At 36.1% G+C, this 27,016-nt stretch overlaps 6 protein-coding genes across 7 annotated transcripts in view; 4 read left to right on the top strand and 2 right to left on the bottom strand.

Moving 5' to 3' along the window:
* Nucleotides 1–2,869: 2,869 nt before the first annotated feature.
* LOC123533242 (uncharacterized) lies at nt 2,870–4,280 on the top strand. Its single transcript, XM_053522542.1, has 2 exons — nt 2,870–2,967; nt 3,632–4,280. Exons 1-2 carry the CDS (start codon nt 2,870–2,872, stop codon nt 4,278–4,280), a joined length of 747 nt encoding a protein of 248 aa, XP_053378517.1.
* A 3,220-nt stretch (nt 4,281–7,500) lies between these two features.
* On the top strand, nt 7,501–8,901 carry LOC123534699 (uncharacterized). The gene has a single exon (XM_053522541.1). It carries the CDS (start codon nt 7,501–7,503, stop codon nt 8,899–8,901), a length of 1,401 nt encoding a protein of 466 aa, XP_053378516.1.
* A 21-nt stretch (nt 8,902–8,922) lies between these two features.
* On the top strand, nt 8,923–11,279 carry LOC128548137 (uncharacterized). Its single transcript, XM_053522540.1, has 3 exons — nt 8,923–9,342; nt 9,730–10,756; nt 10,798–11,279. The coding sequence occupies exons 1-3, from the start codon at nt 8,923–8,925 to the stop codon at nt 10,884–10,886; spliced, it is 1,536 nt and encodes a 511-aa protein (XP_053378515.1). The 3' UTR covers nt 10,887–11,279.
* Nucleotides 11,280–16,562: 5,283 nt separating this feature from the next.
* On the top strand, nt 16,563–20,963 carry LOC123526689 (senecionine N-oxygenase-like). Its single transcript, XM_053522539.1, has 2 exons — nt 16,563–16,680; nt 20,329–20,963. The coding sequence occupies exons 1-2, from the start codon at nt 16,563–16,565 to the stop codon at nt 20,961–20,963; spliced, it is 753 nt and encodes a 250-aa protein (XP_053378514.1).
* An 841-nt stretch (nt 20,964–21,804) lies between these two features.
* Nucleotides 21,805–27,016, bottom strand: part of LOC128548398 (uncharacterized) — a 75,754-nt gene continuing 70,542 nt past the window's right edge. For both annotated transcript variants that reach the window (XM_053523053.1, XM_053523052.1), the window contains one exon: nt 21,805–26,333. In XM_053523053.1, the coding sequence (XP_053379028.1) occupies nt 25,504–26,333 (830 nt within the window). In that variant the 3' untranslated portion in view covers nt 21,805–25,503. The remainder of the gene's footprint in view (nt 26,334–27,016) is intronic.
* Nucleotides 23,978–25,345, bottom strand: LOC123526687 (uncharacterized). The gene has a single exon (XM_045305933.2). It carries the CDS (start codon nt 25,343–25,345, stop codon nt 23,978–23,980), a length of 1,368 nt encoding a protein of 455 aa, XP_045161868.2.

The following is a 27,016-nucleotide window of genomic DNA, read 5'->3' as shown; positions in this document are numbered from 1 at the left end:
GGCAAAGTGTAATTTTCCGTATTTTTATTTTTTAATATTCTCTTCGAAGTTACTGAAATGGTATTGTAAAATACATGAATGCTCACTTGTCCGCAATTCACACGTTGCGGTATATCTGCGGTGTGTTCTATTAATAGAAAATGAGATAGGTAAGACCTCCCATATCAATAAATCGGATCAACATTTTGACGAAATTGTAAATAAAAGAAATCTTTTCTGTTCTACAAATAAGGAGAGGAAAGACAGATAACATTGTTTTATATCACATAATAAATTGCATTACATACATTTTTTTATGTTTTCTTTTTGCCATTTTTTGTTTATGCACTAAAATCTATTGTGTATTATCGTTGGTCATTTTAAAAACTATTCACTGTGTTCAGTTTATCACTCCGAAACTATTCATTACCATCTTTACAGGGTCCGAAATAAAAGTGTATCCCATATACTCGACGCCGCCTGACGGCGTCGAACTATGTATCAGATCTAAATTAGACTAGATCTGTGAAAATTTTCACAGACACTTCCGTCCCTTCCCTTGTTACCCAATGTATTTTAGCATATTAACACGTATTGAGCATATCTGATGATCTTAAAACATGTTTTATTACAATTCAGCATGTTTTGAAAATGTCCCTTTTTACCATCATTGCTTTTTAAACGGACTATTTTAGGGACATTTCTGTTACAGTTATTTATAGAATTTTATAAGAAATACTCCTTATAATACGTTTAAAAAAAAGCGTGATGTCATATGCTACTGAAAAGGCATCTACTCCCATAACTCTTTCATAAAATTGGATAATATACCTTTTCTAAGATAGAAAATCCCTTTCACTGTCAGGCTTTCGAATAGGAGAACGTGCTGTCTGTTATGAGACGACCCTTTTTAGACCTGTAAAATTACTTGGAAATTATCTCAAAAGCTTACTTAAATGGACTGTATGAGGGACATTTCTGTAACAGTTATTTATAGAATTTTATAAGAAATACTACTTATAATCATTTAAAAAACCAGAACATCTGAAGTCTAGATTTAATAATATGTCCGAAATTAAATAATTCACCGTTTAAAGCAGATACTTGGTCGAAACTTCACATGGGTGTTGGGTGCGAATAAAAAAAAAAAACGATCACGGCACCAACTCCAATATCTCTTGCATGAATTTGGACAATAGGTATATTCTTAGATAGAAAATCCATTTCACTGACAAGCTTTCGACTTGACGAGCGTTCTATCTGTCATGAGACAGCCCTTTTTAAACCTGTAAAATTTCCAAGAAATTATGTCAAAACCTAACTAAAACGGACTGTATGAGGGACATTTCCCTTACAGTTATTTATAAAATATTATAAGAAATACTACTTACAGTCCGTTAAAAACACCTGAAGTAACTAAAAAGATCAAAACCTAACTAAAACAGACTATATGAGGGCAATTCTCTTACAGTAAATTATAAAATTTTATTAGAAATACTACTTATAGTCCTTTAAAGACAAAACGTCTAAAGTCTAGACTTAATGATAAGTCCGAAATTAAATAATTCACTGTTTAAAGCAGATACTCGGTTGAAACTTCAAAAGGGTGTCAGATGCAAATGAAAAAGATCACGACACCAACTCCCATATCTCTTACATGAATTTGGACAAGATACTTATTCTTAGATGGAAATTCCATTTCATTGACAGGCTTTCGAAAAGACGAACATGGTGTCTTCTATGAGACTGCACTTTTGGACTGCCTAGAAATATCTCAAAACCTGACTAAAACGGACTGTATGAGGGACATTTCTCTTACAGTTATTTATAGAATATTATAAGGAATACTAGTTATAGTTCGTTAAAAAATAAAACACATGTATAGATTTAATAATAAGTCCGAAGTTGAATAATTCATTGTTTAAAGCCGATACTCGGTTGAAACTTCACAAGGGTGTTAGATGCAACTGAAAAAGATCGAGGCTACTCCCATATCTCTTACATGAAATTGAACAATATACATATCATTAGATAGAAAATCCATTTCACTGACAATCTTTCGATTGGACGACCGTACTGTCTGTCATGAGACAGCCCTTTTTAGATCTGCAAAATTGCCTGGAAATTATCTCAAAATCTAACTCAAACGGACTGCATGAGGGACATTTCTCTTACAGTTATTCATAGAATTTTATAAGAAATACTACTTACAGTCCGTTAAGAAAACCCCTGAAGTCCAGATTTGATAATAAGTCCGAAATTAAATAATTCACTGTTAAAAGCAGATACTTGGCTGAAATTTCGCAAGGGTGTAGGATGCAACTCAAAAAGATCAAAACTGAAACGGACTACATGTGAGATAATTCTCTTCAGTTATTTATAAAATTTTATAAAAATACTACTTGTAGTCCGTTAAAAACGCACGAAGTACGAAATACTTGTTTGAAACGTCACAAAGGCATAGGATGCAACTGAAAACTATCGCAGCATCAACGTCCAAAACTCTGTAATGAATTTGGACAATACCCATATTCTTAGATAGAAAATCCATTTCACTGATAAGGTTTCGAATAGACGGGCGTTCTATTTTTTAGTTAAACATTGAAATAATAAAGGAAAATACTGGTGTATCTGACAATCTGGCTACACCACTTGCGAAAATATTATAACTGGTATTCAGGAGTGACATATATTTTAGGCTAACACGGAAACAGAAAATACCCTCTATATCTTCAGTGTTAGAGTCGAGCACTTGCGTGTAAATATAAGAACTAAATTTAGAAGCATAATATGCAGCAAAGCAAAATAATATCAGAATATTTTCGATCAGCACAGCTAATGAAATGTGCAACACTCCTAAAACCTCATAGCATCGGCTTAATTGAAAGACATGACTGGACTCCACGATCATCCTAAAAGACGAAAACTCATGAAGTACGCGGGATACGGTGTGCAGAAAGTGCCAATGTTATTTCATCCCTTTGCTATGTAAATTGGTAAGCGCAACAGTATGATAATTATTACGATGCGGACACGTGAAGAAAGGATGATGACGCGATTACCCAATAATCGATAGTTTTGCATCGTGTTTTCACATTTTTGTATCGACCTAAGATCGATTTTACGAAAATCCACTAGTGCGATGTTTACATCGCACTGTCGCATCGTGTTTGTTGGGATTAACGCTCTTATATGTATGACGTTATTTACCGCCATTGTATGTAAGACGTCGTTGACGTCACTTACTATGTATATGTTTTTTGGTTTGACGGTTTCAGAGAATAGATTGGTAAAGTACACAACGCGTCTATTGTTATACGACCCTATTTTCCACATTTTGGTGCCGTGACGAAAAAAAAACCATGAAGGCAGAGAAATTACGTTCGATACGGGAGGGACATTACCGAGTTATTACGAGTCAGTTGCAGAAAATCGATACGGCAAAGGAAAATTCCGATTGGATCCAATTCAAAACAATAATCAAAGCAATATCGCAAACACTAGAGACAGTAAAGGCATTAAACGATAAAATCTTAGAAGCAACAGAAGTGACGAAAATCGAAGAGGAAATCGTGAGCGCTCAGGAATTTTGTTTGGACATTGAAGTAAAATAACAGCATTTAAAGGAATTCAGCGATAATTTGAAATGCAGAATAGACGGTGAAGAGACGCAACAGGACGAAAACACGAACAATGCAGCGAACGCGCTAGGAGAGGACAGTCGATCACGCATGACAGCTGTTTCTACGGAATCTACGGAAGCGCAGAGTGGACAAAGACAATCAGGTACTTCTTTTGCAAATTCTTTACAATACCAGAGACTTCCAAAACTAACACTTACGGTATTTAGTGGTAATATTATTGAGTGGCAGAGTTTTTGGGACGCTTATGAATCTACAGTTCATCTAAATCCTAATCTCAGTGAAGTGCAAAAATTTAATTACCTCAAGAATCAGCTAGAGGGCAGTGCAGCTCAAACTATACATGGATTTGCTCTGACAAACGCGAATTACATCCAAGCAATCAATCTACTGAAAGAAAGGTACAGACAAAAACACAAGATTGTTCATACATACATGCAGACGTTATTGAATATCCCAGCTCCAAGTTATACATTGCACGGCTTGAGAAATTATATAGACAAATTAGAATCTTACATTCGCGGTTTGGAGTCGTTAGGCGAGTGTCAAAGTAACTATGGGACTTTGTTAGTGCCAGTGATAATTGACAAGTTACCAGCAGAAATTAGAAAGAATTTAGCGAGGGAACATGGAAGTGACAATTGGCAGCTAGACGAATAACGAAAGACGTTATATCGCGAACTGAATATCATGGAAGCCGGAAAACCTTCTGAGATCGCAGACGACTATCCAGCAACAGCCTCATTTTTCGCGAGCGCGCGACAAAGGTCGAAAAATGGAAGAAGACAGAAATCATCAATTTTTCCGCGCAACCAAAAGCAGTGCATTTATTGTAGTGAAAATCACCATGCTAACGACTGTGTAAAAGTCACAGATGTAAACAGTCGCAGAGACATTATTAAGAAAAAACGTGTATGTTTTAACTGTTTGAAATTCCACCAGGTTTCTGAATGCCGTTCGAACTTTAGATGTTTGAAATGTAAAGGCAAACACCACACTAGTATTTGTAAAAATGGACCAGAAGCAAGAATAGACACCGGAAACGGATGTCAGCCAATGCCAAGTTTCGCTGCAAGTAGTACCGGAAGTCAGCAAACAGCCGCTTTATTCAACTCCACATTTAGCCCAAGACCGGAAGTTTTGTTAAAAACCGCAGTCGCCTAAGTTTTCGCAGAAAATCAGTACGCACAAGCAAATATTTTATTTGATGAAGGGGCTCAGTGTTCATTTATATCGGAGAAACACGCAGATCAGCTAAACATCAAACCTTGTGACAACACTGTCGTCAATCTGGCAGCGTTTGGAGATTCATCTCAGAAAGTACGACATCTGAAGACGGCAACAATATATTTACTTACCGACGACGGCGACAAGATACCTATAAATGTTTTGATCGTTCCGGTAATTGCCGTTCCACTACGTAACATTCCGCAGTCCGTAACGTCGTTACCGTATCTCAGACACCTGAAGTTAGCGCATCCCGTTATAGACGATGACAAGTTCGAGATTTCATTACTAATAGGAGCTGACCATTTTTGGAAAATAGTGGGAAATAAGATAATTCGAGGAAATGGTCCTACAGCCGTGAGTTCGAGGGTTGGATATTTACTCTCGGGTCCAGTTCCAGTTACCAATGTTATGACTCAGTCCTGCTTCGCACTGAACGTGATGACTACAGACATAGAAAAATTTTGGAAACTAGAATCTATTGGAATCAGCCCCGAAGACGACAGAGATGTATGTAAACTAGAAACATATCAACAAAACAGTATTAAGGGGACGCATATTGCTACATTCACAGTTCATACAGAAATGCGGAAGGGGCGCATATTCAAGAAATCGATGGTGGGAAAATAAAAAACATATTCCTAAACTGATATAATACTGATGGACACCTGTAATATTCAGTATTTTGTGGATAAGGATGTTGTACTATGAATGTAATAGGAAAACAGACGTCTTTGTGAAAGTACATTCAACACAAAATATTAAGCTTTTGTATAAGGAAAAAACAGGTTTTTTACAATAACAGTGTTCCAAATAATGTTGAAGGGATGAGATTTTCTTTCTAACACACCAGGTTTGCTTAAACATGTAAAAATTTAACGCCACGTCAGTTCATTTCGGGATGGACGCCATATTTCTCATTGATAAAAAATGTAAACAAACAAATCAGAGTGGGATTAGCATTGCCAGGGCATAACATGACATTCTACACAATGAATACCTTAGAACAGATATCTAAGATGCTACACAGGTCAGGCGGGTTAAATGCATAATGTCGATCACTTGAAATTCATCTTGAGAAGGTGGTTAATTTTAGTTTATTTACATGGTTTTTAATTTTCCCACGACTTCTCGGCGATTCACTGCAAATGTATTACTGCGCCGGACGAAAGGTAACTCTAATAAACAACGGGAGACAACTTAGGTGTCAGCACGTGTACGATTTTTAAAAAAACATGTCGATGATTATAATTTCTCATCAAATAATGAATCCTATTCAGATATTCGTCTTTAATATTAGAAAATTATTAATTTCTGTGGACATTTGTCAAAAAATATTACTTACAGTGGACTACTTTGCACATCAAACTGGTTTCCGCTTCAGTTGTGAGGCACTTCCGTTATACTTTTTGACAACAATAACAAAACACAAAATGAATCAATAAAGTCACTTATAAACCGACTGCTACTTAAATCAGTGTAAGTAAAGTTGTTGTTACAACATTATACATGTTCGTTACGTTATGAGATAATGTTTATCTTGAACTGCATAATCCATTAATTACGTTTAGATGATATTGCATTTACAACTTATTTGACCCCGTTTTTTTACGTGAATGACAGCATTCTCGTGCAACTCGTGCAAACAGAGTTATGAAAAGTATGGTGGAGAATTCAAGGACAAATTATAAATGACATTAAAGTGAGGATAACTGTATATTCGTCCAGTTTTGATCATTGACATTCCTGCTGTGTATTAGTAAATTTTGTGAACAAGATTAGAATGTTACTTTTGCACATATACACATTGATTGGACCTCTCAACCAAATTTCATACCTTATTTTAGGGATTTTTAAGACAATACATTTTCAAAAGTTTGTTGAATGTGTTTTGATATTTAAGTGCATTGTAGTTCATGAATACCAAGTTAAAAATTAATAATGGCAACATTTCTTGGCCTTTATTGTAAGCCACTAGACTTCTGTAACGATAAATGTTTAATGTATTAAGGGGAATATACTCTTTATGTTTTGGAATGTGGCATTCCTTGACCACCGTATCTTTTCTTATGCACTACTTTGTAAACAAACTAAATAATGTGTTTTAGCTCACATATGCGAAATGAAAAGCAAGACAGTGAACTTATTTCACATTCTTTCTTTAAATTAGAATCTGTAGGACATTGATAAATGTTTGGACAAGGTGAAGCACTATTATTTTCGCACCAAAAAGTTTTAATTGTTGACTTTGAATGTACACAAGAAGTCTTATGTAATTCAACAATAACTTTCTTGTTTCAGTTTTTCTCATTTTTATTTTAGTGAGCAATCCTTTGTGTACTTATAACAGTTGAAACAGTATTCATTTCAATTACCAAAACCTTGTACTTTTTTGCAGGTAAATTTTATAATACCCCACCCACTTTTTTCTAAATTCAAAGTATGCATCCCCTTAAGTTCATTGATGGAAAATATGAAGCAAAACTGCCCTGGAAAGAAGACCACGCCCCACTCCCTACAAACTTAGAAGTGACAAAGAAAAGGACAGAATCCCTTGTAAGACGGCTCCGCCGAGAACCGAACATCTTTCAGAAATATTCAGAGATCATACAAGATCAAGAGAGGCGAGATTTTATTGAGAAAATGGACGAGAATGAACAACAACCCGATCGAATGCACTATATTCCACACCATAGAGGTGAAGAAGGATTCAGCCACAATGCCTATACGTATAGTATATGACTGTAGTTGCCAAGAAACATCACAGAAACCCAGTTTAAACGACTGTTTAGACTCTACCCCACCCACATTGAATGACCTTTCACATATCATGATTCGATTCCGACTTGGCAAGTATGCAGTGTCCACGGATATAGAAAAGGCTTTTCTCAATGTAAGACTGGATAAAGAAGATAGAGATATGACCAGATTTCTGTGGCTGAGTGACCCAGGTAACCCAGACAGCCCATTCACGACATACAGGTTCAAATCCGTACTCTTCGGTGCCACGTGTTCACCATTCATCTTAAATGCCACATTACTCAAGCATCTAGAAAACAACGCTTCTAGTTGGGTCAGCAGATTTCTTAAACGGGACTTGTATGTGGACAATATAATATCAAGTTTTTCAACAGAAGAAGAAGTTTTGAAGTTTTTCCGAGAAACAAGAGATTTGATGCTTAACGGAGGATTTAACCTGAGGTCCTGGGCATCAAATAGTCAACAGCTAAGATCAGCTGCTTCAGCAGAAGGTGTCCTTGACACCGGCGAGATTACAAAGGTTCTAGGCATGCTTTGGCTCACCGTCACAGACGAGATATCTTACCCGAATAAGGAACTTCCTGTAATACAGGATATGACAAAACGTGCTATTCTACAATACACATCGAGAATATACGATCCACTTGGTTTACTAAATCCAGTCTTAGTACGTGCAAAGATTCTTCTTCAAGATCTGTGGAAAGAGAAATATCCATGGGATACAATTCTACCAGAGCCAATTCAGAAGAAATGGTTTCAACTTGCACGCGATATAAACAATGTAACGGAAGTTAAATTTTCACGCCTTATCTTCAAATCATCTGAAGCAGACGACAACACTCTACATGTATTTGTTGACTCGAGTATTCAAGCCTATGGTGCAGCAGCTTACCTGTGCAGAGGAAATGAATCCAGACTTATCATGGCGAAGTCACGTGTCGCGCCCTTAAAGAAACTTACTTTACCGAAGTTAGAGCTGATGGCTGCTGTAATAGGAGCCCGTTTAGCCAAACACCTACTAAAAGCCATAGATGTACAAAACGTCACATTTTGGTCGGACAGTCAAATTGTATTGCACTGGCTAAACACTTCAAGACCTACATCAAGATTTGTTCAGAACCGAGTAAATGAGATTAGAGAGTTAGCACACAACCGGAAATGGAATTACTGTCCTACACGAGAGAACCCGGCAGATCTGTTAACACGAGGCGTAACGGCACAACAATTCAAAGAAAACAGATTATGGTTTAGCGGTCCAAACTGGTTACCCAACACAAGTCAATGGCCTCAATAGAAGCTTTCCGAAACTATCACCATGGCAACCATTAACGATGAAACATCTCAGCAGACGACAGATTTATCAACCATGTCAGAAGAAGGTTTACACGAGATTATAGATATCGCCAGATATAGCAGCTACAGGAAGTTGGTTCGAGTCACGACGTACATACTGAGATTTATCCACAACTGCCGTGTTAGTAAGGACAGCAGACGACACGATCCATTATCCATCATAGAGCTACAAACTGCAGCATCCAGATGGCTACAGAACGTTCAGCAATCTACATTTCCAAGCGAAATAGCCAACATAAAGTCCAGTGAGAAGACTCTAAAAAGACTACCCATTGTGAGACAATTGAAGTTATTTATTGACAAAGAAGGATATATACGATGTGGTGGAAGAATACAGAACGCACCGTTAAACGAAGCGACTAAATACCCCAATCTGACTAAAGTACATATCCTATTACGCTACGCATAGGATCTGAGAACGACCTATTCATTGCCTCGTTCTGACGATCCTTTCGCTAGCCAATCAGAGCCTAACTTACAACATCTTGCAAATCTACCTGTAGCCTTGACTTTTGATATTTACAATTTTTATGTCATAATGTATCAGATAGCCGGTTAGCTCAGTCGGTAGGCCACTTGCTTTGTAAGCGAGGGGTCCCGGGTTCGAGCCCTGGAATGACTGTACATTTTTCTTACTCTTTGACATTCGAACAAGTCGTCTGATTGGATAAAATAAAAATAGCAATACTGGAAATCCAAAATATACAGAAGACGAATGTGAATGGGTCGTTCTCAGATCTTCGTTTAGAAGATCAAGTACTTTAGTCAGATTGCTAAATACCCATACCTGCTACCTACCAAACACCCATTAACACGGTTAATTATCCTAGACGTCCACCACCACCAACTGCATTCTGGGGTAAATACTACTATAACATACTTGCGCCAGAAGTATTGGATACCTTCGATTCGCAGATGTGTCAAGACAGAACTACGCAGATGCATTACCTGCAACAAAGTGAATGGAAAATCGTACAAAGCCCCAGATCCCCCACCCCTACCGAAATATCGTCTTGAAGACAGTCCTCCATTTACAGTAACTGGAGTAGATTTTACAGGTGCATTACACGTTAAAGATCGTCATGGAAACCAGGAGAAAGCTTATATATGTCTTTTCACTTGCGCCTCTACACGAGCTTTACACCTAGAAGTTGTTCAGAATTTAACAGAAAAATCATTTCTACAGGCGTTTAGAAGATTTTGCAGTAGAAAGTCATTACCACGTATAATGGTTTCTGATAACGCAGCAACGTTCCAGTCTACATCAAGATATATACGTCAGCTGTTTGAATCCCAGAGCATACGAGAAACTCTAAGTCAGGAAGGTACACAGTGGTATTTCATCCCGACGAGAGCTCCCTGGTACGGCGGATGGTGGGAGCGCTTAACAGGAATTACCAAAAATACTCTAAAGAAAGTTCTAGGTCGCAGATTTATTACGTTAGAGGAACTCCAGACGACAACCACCGAGGTAGAAGCGATACTCAATGATCGGCCAATTACCTATGTATCATCCGATGTCTCGGACCCAGTACCTTTGACTCCATCGCACCTGTTATATGGTCGGCAAGTGACGTACCTCCCATCACAAAATGTTCCAGTTGAAACGCTATCAGATCCAACGGCTGGCAGTCGTTCCAGTCTTACCAAAAAACCCAAGGTACAGAAACAACTAATTGATCATTTCCGGGAACGTTGGCGACATGAATACCTGACGGCTTTACGTGAATACCACCGAGTGACGGGAAACAACCAACAGAAGATCTCACCTGGTGACGTTGTTCAGATCGTGCGCGGTGGAGATTAGGTGTTATTCAGGAACTCGTTTACGGGAAAGATGGACTTGTACGTGCCGCGAAAGTTAAATCAAACAATGGAACTTTAGTGAGACCGATTGTTAAACTTTATCCTTTAGAAACAAAGTGACTGTTAATAAATGTTTCATGAAGATCGCGCTATGTGATAATGTTCCGTGAAAAAGACTGACCGACAAACTTTGCTGTCAGAAACTGAAGATTGTAATTCAGCTGTGAAAATTTCATATTTGTTTATATATGCATAGTTAACGATTTATTGCCAATTTTAAATAGTTCTGCATCGGCTAATAAGTTATTCAGTGCATTCAAGTTTATTCCTAAACTGACTCTTAGTTAACTTCAAATTTCATATTTTAATACTGAACACTTGAGTAATTAATCATTTCGCGGCCCCCAGTATGTTGGGATTAACGCTCTTATATGTATGACGTTATTTACCGCCATTGTATGTAAGACGTCGTTGACGTCATTTACTATGTATATGTTTTTGGTTTGACGGTTTCAGAGAATAGATTGGTAAAGTACACAACGCGTCTATTGTTATACGACCCTATTTTCCACAGTGTTATCGCACCGTGTCATCGCCAATTCGACATAAGGGCGATAAAATGAAAGTACGATAGAGTGAATTTATTGTTAATAATTAAATATCGAATCGTGTTTTTGCGTCGTATTATCGTGCCATTGCTCTTTCGAGCTAAGGCCGATATTGCAAAGTATGGTAGTGCGATGTTAATATCGCACGTTCGCATCGTAATATCATAATTTCTCTCATAGGTCGTGGTTGTGATATTGCGATAATACGATGCGGAAACGCAAAAACATGATGCGAAAGAGCGGTATAGATATCTTGTCTTTGCATCGTATATTGCTCTGTCGCCCTTACCATACTACAGGGCGAAGTGACGAAACAACGACTGCACTAAGAGAACACCATAACAGGGATACATTTTATGACCATCACACTGGCGCTAGACCAGAAAGAAAATGCCACTGTACATGTTATACCCTACCCCTAGATATACTGTAAGAGCCATGGTCACGAACAGGAAAATGTACTAACCCATTTCAATCGCGCAACGCGCAGTTCGGTAAATGGGTACTATGCATCTTGAACAAGCTGTAATTTATCTTTCATCGTGCACCAATCACATTGTTTCAATGTTTCATATCTTAGAGACACTCCGCATATTTTGTGCTTTCGTCATCTCTAATGCAGCTCCTGCCTAGATAATTGGCTGATATGGAAATGTGTGTCAATCGTTTAACTACACGTGTACGCTAGAATGTGCATATGCAACATAAAAGTGCAATATGTGACTTAAATAAAGAACACAAACGTGTACCACTATATGATTTCAAATTCAAAATCATTTCTAAGATGACTTCCTTTCATCATTTCGAGTTTTTATCGTATAACTGTGATTACCTACCGACATCTTTGTTTAGAAGAGGTCTATAAATAACATATAGACCGCTTTAGAGGTTTATAATAGTTACCAGACCTGCATTATTAAGAAAAAGTGTTTTGATGAGTTTCAGGAAGTATTGGATATAGTAAAACACTCATGAAGTGTCTAATTTTTAGAAAGCTGTTACTGTATTAGTAAGAAGGGCAGAGAAATAATTAGGTAAGTCATGTATATATAGACGTGGCTTTCTCTCTTCTTCTTTTTTGTTTGGTGTACATTCATTTTGAGGCATGCTCCTTATAAACTATGCATAATTACCTTAAAAGTTTGCAGATATGAAGCTCTATATAATCAGTTTGGATTGAGAGACATTCTCTCGATCTAAACACACTGTCTCTCGTTCAAAAGACAAAATGTTGTAACGTAGCACTGGGTCTGTGTACCTGAAGTTTGTCTTGAACACAACACGATTACGACAGTTCTAACAGTTTTATTTCTTAAGGCAGCGATGCACAGTTAGTTAAAAATGTTCAGACGAATTTCACAGATATAATCAAAGTTCAATGAGACTTGTAAAACAGTTATGTTAACAACTCTATAAACATAAGTTCTTAATTATAAATGTACTTCAGCCTAGCTCTTAACAAAGTTTCAGCTCATGAGAGCGGGAACAAGTCCCTTAGCCCGCACCTGGGCACCTCTCTCCTTGATCACAAGAGTATATTGAGTTTATAAAGGATAATACAGGAAAACATAGCAGACACATTATTTCACTTCCTGTCCACCTGGTAATTAAACTTGGATATTAATGGATGTTTTACACCCCGAAGCTACTGCAAAGTTGACAAGTTTCGTCTGATTTTTGAAATGTACAGTTAAAATCTTAATTATCCGAAAGAAATACCAAAATAGAAAATTATAAACCTAGGTATTACATAACAAAGTCTTTCGATCGAAGCACTGGATTTAGCTTAAGTGTTGGAAAACCGTGAAATCTTTGTTAAAACATTCATTTCATTACAGTAACATTATTCATTCATTTAAACAACTTGTTATTTCAAATAAATTTTACAAGAAACACCGTTTCATAAAAGATTGCTTAAGAACTATAATGCTTAAACAAAATTCCCAAATAATTTGGATTTTGAAAATCTGATAAAAGAAAGATAATTTTCTACCTTTAAAATAAATTTGCGCATTCATGATTGTTTTAATTATTCTTTCATTAATTTTCATTGCCTGAGGTTATTTGAGTCTTTCAATTGAAAGGCATTGTCTTTCGAATGAGAGAATGTCTCTCAATCCAGGTGAAGTCTCCGAATGATAATATGCCGAATATTTAAGCCATTGCATTCTGTTCTGCAGATTCCTGGGTATCGAAAGAAGTGGCATGACACATAAATTTGATCTTGATCAAGTTAGTTGATTTTAAAATGAAGATATGTCCAGAATTTCAGGAAGTGTTTTCCTGGCAAAGCTTCCTTCAGCGAAACTTTTAATAATTGTTCTAAAGGTGACTGTCACACAATAATATAATGTAGCATAAGGCTTATCAACCCATATATTCATAAAACGTGTCATGATCAGGTCGGAGGAGAGACATTCTTTAGACCTAAACACTGTCTCTCGACCGAAAGACAAAATGTATTTAGCTTAAGTGTTGAAAAAACATGAAATCATTATCAAAACAACCATTCCATTACAGTCACATTATTCATTCATTTAAACAACTTGTTGTTTCAAGTAAACTTTAAAAGAAACACACTTTCACAGAAGTCTGCTTAAGCATAATGACGCTTAAACAAAATTCCCAAATAATTTAGATTTTTAAAATTTAATAAAAGAAAGATAATTTTCTTTCTTTGAAATAAATTTGCGCATTCTAAAATGAGAGTTTAATTATTCTTTCATTGATTTTCATGGCTTAAGCTAATTTGAGTCTTTCGATCTAAAGACATTTTGTCTTTCGATTGAGAGACAATGTTTAAATCAAGAGAATGTCTCTTAATCCAGATGAAGTCTTCAACCTGGTGATAGTGAACCTGAAAATATGAACCCAATCTTTTAAAAAAATTCTTTTCTAATGTTACTATTATATCCCGATCAAGTTAAAATACGCCGATCCAGCCCAGATGTGTGACTACTTAAATACAGACTGGGCACATCTCCCGATCGGGGTATATTGCATCGATTGGACTATTTTACTTTGATCGGGTTAATACAATGTGCAAGAACAGAAAACAAAAGTTTTAGTTTTTCTGGTAAAGGGCTTACATTTACATCTTAACTGATATATCATCAGTAAACACAGTGAGATGTAATCTTGTTACACGGCAATGTATATTTAAGTAGCAGATGATGAAAAAAACAACAACTAAACTCACAGTTTCTTTAAAGATTTCCAAACATTCGTGTCTAATCCCGACAAATCCATGTTATGAAAAAATGTGTTTTTAACAATTTGCTTGTCACATTGCTGACCTCAGGCTCAGAAAGAGACTAAAATTTCTCATGAAATACAACTGTGCTCGGGTTTTTCATGCAAAACAAATGTCATGTGTCGCTAATTGCTGACAAACATATTTACCGGTGCGTAGCAAGTTGGACATTTTGTTATGTTACTAGTACCCTATAATTTTTACAAATGGTGTTGTTCCTCCTTTTATTTATTTGTTGATAATAATTACATATAACGTTTAACAAACAAGAAACCAACCTTGACTGTTTAAAACAAAGGAGCTTGTAGGTAAGTCAGTTATCATTCTCGTAATAGGTCTGCATGGTTGTTATAGACCTGTGAGGAGATTTGAAAACCTCGCTCGCTACGCTCGCTCGGTTCACAAATCCCTCACAGGTCTATAACAACCATGCAGACCTTTTCGTCGAACAATAACTATTACATATTTTACATTCTGTTTTTGTTTGTTTACATTGCGCCTAACATGTGCACACGGTCGTGTCGTTTGGACCGGAAGTTCATTAGGGAAGCTCATCCAAGTTTTTTTCTGTAACGTTGACGAAAGCATTAAATATGTGATGTGTCTATGTAATTTGAAATATTGCCAGACTGTGACTGGTGTACTATGGAAGATAAATTACCACTTCAATATGCATAGTACCCAGTTACCAAAATGTGCGTTTTAGGTGAGAAATGCGCGATTGAAATGGGTTAGTGTATTTTCCCGTTCATGACCATGTACAATGATTTTTTCTTTCTGATCTGCTGCCTGTGGGCCGTCATACGGCACATAAGTCCTAAGGTGTAGAACATTTACATATTTAATATATAATTTAATTCACCAAATATGAGTATATATTACTTGTTTTTGTTCCTTCTCTTGAGAAGGAACACTTAGAATTGGTAAGTCACACTTGACTGAGCAACTGACCTCGAAAACTGTTGTCATTACAAGGTGATCAATCAAACACCGTGACCTTAGAAATAACCTCTGACGTTAAAATGATTCTTTCCTAACTGTGGCAACTCTCTGGCTGAACGCGCTCCGCGGATTACATAGTACTAAACCAAAACCCGAGAATGGAAAAGAGGCGTTGTTGAAACATGCCAAACATCTTATTTGTCACAAAGGTTAACATACGTCGTTACCTTCGAACGCATGGTCAATATGTGAAAACAAACCCCATTGCAACCCTCTCATTGTGCGCAACAAATTCACGCATCGAATGCCGGGATGTCACTCACACAGACACACACACACACACACACACACACACACACAAACACACACAGAGATTTAGGACAGATACTAAATTATAGCCATGAATTACTTGATCAATGACCACTAAGTTTGTTGTGTGCGAGGACGTAGGCTGTTAGCGCATCAAATCACTACAATATGATGTTAAACAGAAGAAAATAAAGCGAATACATGTCAATAAGATAGAATGGTCTTGTCCTTGCGTCCAATCCTGGGGTTCCACACACTGATGACCAATATTTAAAAAAGACATTGCAACCAAAATTTTACAAGATGATCATTATATATTTATATAGATGTGCCCTAGAAGGAACTTTTGCTATGCTTTAACTTGTTCAATGAGTTATTGGAATATCACGGTAAAATGTATTTGGTATCTAAAAATTAAATGTATTCCTTTACTGTTAAGAAACTATAAATGAGTAAAATTTAGTCAAAATGTGAAATAAAACGAAAGTTTGTTTGTTTTACATGCAAGATCGAAATATCTGTCGCTCGTGGGCACAATATATTACATTTTTGGTGCCCAATCGATGTACAAATACTCTATAGTCTAGCTAAAACATATGCAATATTTACCAAGGAAAAATGTTTTCTTTTTCTCAAGGAACTGATGAATACGGCGAACACATTCCGGGCTCAATGTATCGCAACATGTGGTCCACTGCTCCTAAGGAAGCTGCTGAGTATGAAGATTACACCTTTGAGGAACATTTTGGAAAGCTCTTGCCGTCATATTTACCAAGGGAATTCTTCCGACGTTATATTGACGGTAACTATATTTATTGGATTTACTAAAGATTTTATGAAGTTTTAAAATGCATATACCTTGTATATTACCGTCATTGTTTATTTATCTTTTTGAATAATTGCAATTCAGTCGAAATTCGATACGATTTTTAAATGTGTATTGTTTTGTATTTTATTTTGCTCTATAGTATTATAGCTGCGCCTAAGATTTCTTTTCCGGAAGTAAATTTAGTGTTTTATTACCGTTTTTGTCCAGTAATGTAAAGTTTGTACCTGAAAATAGCTATAAGAGGTTGAAGTAGAAAAACACTTACTAGTACTCTGTTTTGGAGATTATTCGGAGATTATGTTGAATTCGTGTTTATAAGTTAACCTTTAGCTGAGTACGGTCTGCACTGTTCGCTGTTCAGTCAGTAAACTTTCAGTGAACACCCCTTCGGATAATAAATGGTATTGCCTAAATTGAATGATGGACCAGTCCATTTTAGAACTTTAGCTTGCCAAGGGTTCAATCATCGCAGAGCAAAGGAACTATCATATTATTTACAAGGATCATTTAATCTACATGCAAGATTAAGGATTTTATGGGAAATATGATGAAAATGAAATCTGTAACATTCTTTCCAACCATAGAACGCAACCAAGCAAAGGTATTGCCGAGTCTATTCATGAAAGGTAATTAAGCAAAATAAAGGTCCAATAGTACTAAATAGGTAATCAAGCAGCACTCCCGGGCTAGTCGGATAATGGCGAAAAGAAAACATCCATTTTTTTCCATGTTAAAGTGGCATTTTCATGTTTTATGTAAGCCAGTTCCTGTTTTTATTTCATTGCGGACCTATACTTGACATTTTGGTAGCATTTTCAAGGAGATTCTTTGCATTAACAGAAATGTAAACACACCTAATTACTCATGTGTTCATACCCACATTTTAGCTGTCAGTTTGGAAGATATTTCATATTGTTGAACTGTCAGACAAAAAAATCTCTCATAGACGATACATGAACCCTACATTTCTTGGTGTTTTTTGATAGTTTATAGGTCATTTAAGAACATAAGGCTAGTGATTCTTTTTTTAGAATGGGCCTGGCTATGTGTTACAGCTCTCAGAAGTTTGTTGATTTTATATAGAACATACAGATAGCAAATTTATTTACAACTGTATAACCTAAAAGCGAAAGTTTCTAGACATTTCTGACATCCTGAAATCTCATGACAAAAGTACGGAACATACCTAAGTTTTAAGGTTTTAATTAAAAGAACCAGTTCAAAATCTGTATAAATGAGCCTTTGTGTTTTGTGATTCAGTCAAATGCATTTTATGGCTGATGTTAATCAACTATAAACAAAACATGATGTCCTTAATCAATCAAATTATAATTGCAAAATTCCAGTCTGCACAGTAAGTAGCTTTGTCAGTTAATAAAACGTTTCGATTATATTATTTCCAACCAATTTGCACGAATGTAGCCTTTATAATTTTGTGATCACTTACCGTTCAGGTGTCCAATTATGATTTAATCAGCAAATACTTAAGTAACTGAGAAGCTGGCAAAAACAAAAAAGCATTAGTAATGTCGAAGTGCAGAAAATGTAAAGTTAAGGGTAGTAGACAAGACAAAATCGTTACTCGGCTTGTTGATGACCGAATACGAGATATACGCTGTCTCAAAAATCCATATCAGGCTCGAGCTTCATTCTCGCCTAATCGATTCCCCTGACAGCGTATAACCTCGTATCCGGTCACCAACAAGCCGAGTGACTTATAACTAATAATACTACAATTATATCGTATCATATCTTAACTCATTAAACTAAATGGAATTATATCGCATTGTATTGCTCTGCAATGTAAACATATTGCATGGAATGCATTGCATTGCATTACATTGCATTGCGTTAAATTGTATTGTATTGTACTGTATTGCATTGTGCATTATTTTGCTTTTTTGTTGGGTTTAACGTCGCACTGACATAATTATAGGTCATATGGCGACTTTCCAGCTTTGATGGTGGAGGAAGACCCCAGGTGCCCCTCCGTGCATTATTTCATCACAAGCGGATACCTGGATAGGACCAACGACCTTTTATAAGCCAGCTGGATGGCTTCCTCACATGAAGAATTAAACGCCCCGAGTGAGGCTCGAACCCACATCGGTGAGGGGCAAGTGATTTATAGTCAGCGACCTTAACCATTCGTCCACGGAGGCATTATTTTGTATCGTATTGTTGTGATTACTAGTATATTAAAAGAAGAAGAACCTAGCCTGTAAAATAGGTCTTTTACTCTATCTTTGTGATGCATATAATTTCTGTATTTTTACTTTTTTTAACAGCTATCGCTAACAACGCGCCTGCTAGTCATAATCGTTAACGATTGCTAAGCAGTACAACATAGACATAGACATAGAAGAGGGTCGAGAAGACCATGTATCACTTACATGACTAGTTCTTATCCCAAATGACCTAGTTTCCAATTTGACCGAGATATCACCAAAACAAATATTCTGACCATTGTTTGAATACAAACAAAATTTTTTGTTTGTTGTTTTTTGTTTTGTTTTAATAATTTAACCATGTGATCTGGTTTCTTACCTCATTTCATCTAGTTACTAACCTAACCAAGCTTTTATCAAGACAAACAAGATTTCATGAAGATCGAGTATAAAATGTAGCCTTCAGTATGTCCAATGATTTTATCTAGTGACCTAGTTATTGACCTCAGTAATCTACCCAGTTTTTAAAAGTTGAATGACCCAGTTTTATATTTCAGATTTTATTACTACAACAAAAAATCTGACTAGGTTTCATGAAGATGTGGCATCTGGAGTAAAGGTTTTTCTAAGATTTAACCTAGTGACCCAGTTTTAGACTAAAAATGACCAGCTACAGAAAATGTCATAGTTTATACCGACAGCTATTCTGACCATGTTTCGAGATGATCAGGTAGAAAATGTTACCTCTTGGGTGTTTGCGAGGTGTTTCAATAATTTGACCATGTGACCTAGTGTTTTACCTCTAAAAACCCAGTTTCTCACTTGACAAAGATTTCATACAGACACACATTCTGACAAAGTTTTAAAAAGAGTAGATAGAAAATATGGTTTCTATTATATAGTTTTTTTTTCTATTATTTGACGGAAATGGCCTACGTTTTGACCTCAGGAAACATAGTTTCTTCCTAGATTTAAACTAGCTTAACTCAGTGACCTAATTTCTAAATACACAAACCAATTTCAAAACCATTTCATAGAGACTAATATTCTGACAAAAGTTTTATGAAGATCAAGAAGAAAATATATGTATTGAGAAGGTTATCTATTATATGACCTAGTGACCTAGTCTATTTTACCCCAGATGACCCAGTAACAAACTTATCAAAACTTCATTGAAGGGAACTATTCTGACCAAAACTGTGACCGCTAGAGTGTTAACAAAGACACACAGCACACGACGACTGACACAATAGCTCTTATTATTGAGCACTTTTGTGCTTAGGTGACCTTAAATGATATTTGTACATTAACTATCAAAAATGATATCTTCCAAAGTGCATGTTTCAGATGAAATTAAGTTTCACCTCAAAATATTAAACTTGTACTTTTAACACTCCGAAAATTGATTATTAGAGGTAACATTAATACTAAGATATCTTACTTTCTGTTAAAGGTCGCATGAGAAATGGGAAGTGTGGGGATCTTTCTCCTTTCGTTCATTACGAACATGTTGTTACAAGTGTTGAATACCGAGAGAAATCAGACGATTTTGTCGTGTGGGTTAGAGACCTTCCTGGAAACAAACATTTCAAAGAATGTTTCTCACATATGATCGTCGCGACTGGTACCTTTAGTTACCCAAACATGCCAGATTTCCCTGGAATAGAAACATTTCAAGACCGGATTCTGCATTCTCATGAATTCAAGGAGGCAAAAGAATTCAAAAATCAGACCGTTTTAATTATTGGTGGCAGGTCTTCCGCCAGTGAGATCGCTCTTCAACTGATCAAGTACGACGCAAAACACGTAATTTGCAGTTATAAGAACGAACCGATGAATCTAATGAATCTAAAATGGCCAAAAGGAATAGAAGAAAAGCCAACAGTCGAAGAAGTCAAAGATCACACAGTCGTCTTTAAAGACAAAACAGAGCACTGCTTTGACACGATTATATACTGCACGGGATATCGATATAATTATCCCTTCCTAAAAGAAGACCTTCATTTCGACATGCAAGGAAAATCTGATCTTTTCCCAGATAATATGTACAGAGGCACTATTTGGATGAATGGAGGCAACAATAGATAAATTGTTTCACATGACAATTCATGAAGTCTACTTCAACTTTGGTATAATGGATGCCCAAGCTATATGGATAATCAGGTACATCCTGGGACAACTCGCCGGAGAACCAGCATCCAGGGAAGCGATGGAAGAAAACACTAGAGAAAGGCAGAAAAGGGTGAAGGCCGTGAAAGAGACACTTGATATTCTAGGATTTCAAAGGGATTTTTATCACCATATCGCTAATGACGTGGCTGAGGAGTATCCGACAGAATGTATTGATAAAGCGTATGCCATCCTCTCAAAAGGATGTTTGCGCATACAAAGATATTTGTTATCCGCAATGGGTTCTGGTAAAGTCCCCCGTGTCCATCATCCTACCTGGATGAAATGTATAGATGAGAGCGTCGACGGTTATCTTTAAAGTTCTGCATACATTTTATCTTTTATTTGTACACGAACATGTATTGCTACACCTGTATATTGGTTAATATATATAAGCTATGCAATTAAGTAAGAAATGAGAATATCAGTATTACCTTCTTATCAAATAAACTACAAGTCTAATAGAAAAGAGCCAGTGTTACCAGTAAATGTGAAAAAAGTAAACACTACACAGGTAATAAAATCTGTAAGATCCTTTTGAAGCATAAAACGCAACCAAGCAAAATAATATCAGACTTGATTTCATCCAGTCAGTTAAGGAGAGGTAATGAACTGTGAAACACCCTTTACACACATTTACTCCACCTAGCACCAGCCTGGTCGAAATTCTGTGATACAAAAGCTTTAAAACATATATTCTAGGAACATGTGTCTCATACATTTAAATGACAAGGGCGAAACCATAAGTAAACACTACATGCACATTGTAGAGATATTTCTTTATATAATGTAAACATTGCATGTAAATGTTTTCCTGCACATGCTTTGTCTCTGCAGGATTCAAAGAATATTAGAATTCTAAAAAAAGCAAGCAATACCCATTTAGGAAAACAGACACAGTTTTGAATAAGAATAAAAAATTATTAAGTTTAACTTTTATCTTAAAATTGGTAACAAGGTCATTAATTATGCTACAGTTACAACCATGTAAAGAGCTAGTTGCAAGGCGTAGCAACCAATACACCATGTGATTGAAACCCATACAGCATTACTGACTTTGCTGGTACATATTTACATAAATGCATCAAGTATAAACTGTGATTGTGCTTAATTCAGGGGAGGTACATATACATTTAAAAACAATCTGCAAGACAAATTAACAAACCATCGGCTGGACCTATCTTACACATATACGCTGTGCTATGCATAATTGTATTTTTTTTCACTATTCAATATCTAAGCCTTAAAGGAAGGTATTTATAAACAACGGATTTATTAATATTTCTACTACTCTCGCACGGTATTTGTAACAATAACATGTTAATGTTACTATTGAGAAAAGGGGAATCGGGTAGTGAAACCATTATCCGTGACGAAATAGTTGTACTAATTTTGAATCGTACTGACTATAGATAGAAAACCCTGATTTACCATGAAGTAAACCTGAATTACCAATAAAGACATAATCGACTTTTCCGATAATGTTTTCGTTATCGTTCCCTATTTATACTATGACAATTAATGATAAAACCTTTCATTAATAATCTAATTTTGAATAAGTAAGCGGTCCTGTAAAATTTCATGATTCTTTGTCAAATACTGTCATAACAAATATCTAAAAAGCTTATTTTAGACTAAGTTAAGGGTCATAACTCTGGTCTTACTGAATGAAACAACAAAGAAAGCCCATGGTGCTTAATTTGATATAACATTCCAATAAAGTTCCATGACTCTAGATTAGTACTTTGAGATAAAAGTTCTAGGTACATTTTGACTATGTCAAGGGCCGTAACCCTGGTCCAAGTGTAATCAGGAACGAAACCAAAGATTTACATGCTGCTTAATACTAGTAGTATGTCTGATGACTTTAGGTAAAAACGTTTTAAGATAGGTGCTACATAATTAATGAAAGAGTTGGGTTTAATGGCGAACCAACACGAAAAGGTCATATATCGCCAATGTGCTACACAAATTTTGTTGGACGGACTGACAGGCGGATTGATGGACAAACTGCCTTTGCACTAAAAGGGAAAGGGACATGAATAGTGTATAAAAGACATTGTTTTATTTGCTGTACTGGTTACTCGCCTTCATACAAATATCAGTGATTATTAAAACATATTATATACATAAATTACAATGTATTCAATTTATAAATGTACAAATTCAAAAACTCTGATTTACTTGAAATTCGAAACAAAAATAATGACACATTGTGTATTTTACATGTCATCTGAAAATTCTTGACAGAATAAAATTAATAACTCAATAAACAATTATTATCTGCCATGAAAATCCAATAATATGCGCTTGTCAACTTCAAGGCGACGATGTATACCAAGTTCCCTTAAAATTTGATGAACATTCTATGTCAAATATTTTTCGAAGTTTCACATGCTGCGAAGCATTACTCAAAGTCAAATACACTTAGGATATGTGTAACACAAATTTTGACAAGAAAGTCTTGAGAATACGTATATGTTCTCTTCATTGTGATATAAACCATCTTTTCAAAAAGGGGCATAAATAAAAGCAAATCGGACATGAAAGTCCTGACAATATGTATATGTTCACTCATATTGACGACGTATATAATTTTTCACTTAAATGCGATAAAGACTGTAGGCTGTAGAAGGAGTCGACTACCCAAGAAAGTGTGACCTACGGACTGAGTGACGAACGGACGAACAGATAAGACTATACAAATGTATATGTCTTCAGGGTCTTTGCACCAGGGGGTTCAAGAACGGAAATAATCTAAGACGAAATTTCTTCTCATAACGTTGGATTACTCTCCCTCGGATAAAGTGCCGTTTAACAAATTAAGTTTTTAAAGCAAACTAGTCAAAGTGCAACAAGCTAAATCATCTGTTTCGAAAATATTCTAGAAATATGGACCACCAAATCTGCGACAATTTCAACACGTATGGTCATCAGAAGTTGTCGATTATGTTGTTGATTTTGTCCCAGTTTACCGTGAGTCCCTCACATTCCTTCATCTGTCTGATCAAAAATTTCATTGAATTTTGCTCGGGATATCTTGTCCTCCATTCTTTCAGAATGTAATAAATTGTAGTTTTGACTCCTGAAGTAAGGTTATCTATTTCGCAACGATCAACATCATCTTGCCCGAGCCCAAGATCGATTCCAAGTAATTTCCAGTTTTTCCCAATTGCCTGCGCTATTTTACTAAGCGCTTTGTCTGTAAGTTCTCGATCTGGTATATCGTCATCTGGCAACACATTTTCTTTCTTAAACCACTGGCCGATGCTTTCCCTCAAATTCACAACGTGATGGCCATAATCTGGGCAACACACCTCTTGGCAACACTTGACTTTCTTTAAGTCATGCACATTTCGGCTGCCTTTACGCCCGTGTTCAGAATGGTTGCATTGTAAATAGTATTCATAAAGATCTTTTTCTGAACCACTTGAAAATTTTTCAAACTCATGCAATACAACCATCTCGATGTATCTCCGAAACTGATCACAAACTGCTGCATCCACTGGACCTTCGGGGCACAAATTGACCACCGCCATCTCTAAGCCACCACTGTGTACAGCTATCAAACCGGCATGCTGATAATTCAACAAGAACACACCGATACCTCGGAATAACAGTGGATTCCTGTCAGGAAAATAAATTGGCGGCCATTTTGCAAGTGCTGCAGTCGTGACTCTTTGATATATGAGTGGCAAAACTGAGATGTTCTCTAATTTTAAAATAAGCGAAATGTTCGACTTCCTTTTACAGGGAGGAAGAAATGCGTCCATCACTTTTTCATCAGCTTGTCCCTTCAGAAGACTTGGAACCAGGAAAGTTCTCTCCACATGTTCTGCTCTTGTAGTGTCAGTGACGTCCTTCATCTCTGCCAATATTCTTAGTCTTTGCATGAATGCCAATAGAACATCCTTAAAGCTGTAGAATTGACTTGTTTCGTCATTTCCCCATATTTCATCCAAAAGATCCATTTCAAGAATACCACTGTTCATGAGCTTTTCACCAAGATCTTTGAGATCTGGCTTCCATCTATAGAAACGTTGAGACGTGATGATGCATTTAAATGCATCAATTAGAAATTGTGGATCAAGAACAACAAACTCGTGAAGCTTTTCTTCGTCAAAGAAGATCAAACCCCCCTTTTCATGGTGGTACTTCAGGAATAATTTGATTTGTTCTTCATCTTGAATAGGGTGACTGTTTTCCGAATCAATCTTCATTATATCTACCAGTCGTACAATTTTCTTGTTCCTTATATCTAACAACTTCTTTTCTAAGGGAATCCATTTAGCTGGAATCATTCTGTGCTGGGTTTTCTCTTGCCCAAGTTTATTTATAACGCATCTCAACAGTTCCAAAGATCCATACATTCCACTGCAAACTGTGTTGGGTAGATATAGTTTATCGTTCCTGTTGCACATGCTATGTCCTTTACTGCTTCAAGTTGCTCATTTTCCTTTCAATCACAACCCCCTTTGTGTGTTCCAACTAATATAACCGTAGGTTCTTTTCCGTCATTCGATCCTACGAAAGAATGTACAGATTCCAACCAAAATTCGAGACAGCTCTTCATTGTGTATTTGTTATTTGGGAAATCTTCATCAATTAACATGCTTTCAAAAGATTCTTTTAGGTTGAAAACTAAAAGGTAGATGGCGTTCTTTGAATGAAATATTTGATGCGTTGCATAATAGACAAACTGACCTCCAAAATCCCAAACATTTATATCAATAGCGTCATCCTGATCCATAGCGGCAGACGAACACGTTTTGCTCGCATTCATTTTCTGTGCAAACTGTGCAACTAGATTTTTATCATATTTAGATTCTACTGACTTAGCATCATGTTTAGACTCAAGTGAGTTAGCGTCATATTCAGACTCCGATGAGGTAGTACTACTATTTTCTACGACAGGTTCATTTGAACGTGCCACAGGTCCATTACTTTCAATTGTGATATCTGTAGAATCACCAAAATGTTGTTCATCTGTATTCATTAATTTTGATGCCACGTTGACAAGCCGGCATGTCATATCATCTACATGTTCTAACGATGGTTTATTTTTCCAGTGAGTTCCATTTTTATCACAATGTTTGCTATGTACCTCAATGCCATTCGTACTTTCAACACCTTCCACTGACTGTCCAAAAAGCCTTCTAGTGAGTGTTGTTTTTCCTTGTGCAAAGTGGCCAACAACCATTACCCGGACAAGTCTGTCTCTTTCCTTGCCTTCTTCAATAGCTTTTATGTACAGGTCTACATCACGTGGATTTAGCAGTTCATCTGGAACTAAAAATAAGAAAAAAATGAAATTAAAACTTGGTAGAATCTTAAGATTCTCATCTGCATTTTAGAAACGGGCACTTTTTATAATCATTGTTTGGAATGAAAAATAAGATACAAAATAGAGTGAGGAAACATGAATATATCTGAATCATTTCAGAGGAGATACCAAATTAATTAACGGAACATCCTAAGTGCATCAGATTTATTCCTGACATTAATAGAATTATTCTTGCTTCTATATTTAATACCTTAGTTATTCCCTCATTAGTTTTTTTTCTATTCAATGGTTATTATTATTTCGTGGTTAAATGCAGAACCTTCTTATATAATATATCCCTAGGCTATTTGGCGTTTACCTTAGGGAGGCCTACTGCTTATGTTGCAGCAAACTCTTATTTTTATGAGTAACACATATTTTGAATATTTCTGTATATCCGCAAGTAGACAATAAGATACTTAAAATTTCTACGTGACATGAAATTTTGTATTAAGCCAGGAATGATAGTGAGTCATTTATGGGACTGAAGGTTTATTAATGCCCTTCTTCCATTTTATATATGATAATCTATATCTCCAGACAGCGATCCCATATTATGATTATTTACTTTTCTATGGTCATTGACCACATTATTCTGTAATATATATGTCTCGTGTCTATTACTTTTGTTGCAGATTATATAGTAACT

Source organism: Mercenaria mercenaria, chromosome 14 (assembly GCF_021730395.1).
Source record: "Mercenaria mercenaria strain notata chromosome 14, MADL_Memer_1, whole genome shotgun sequence".
In the NCBI taxonomy this organism is placed as follows: Eukaryota; Metazoa; Mollusca; class Bivalvia; order Venerida; family Veneridae; genus Mercenaria; species Mercenaria mercenaria.
Note: the sequence above shows the minus strand (reverse complement) of the source record. Positions and strands in the feature narration are given on the sequence as shown.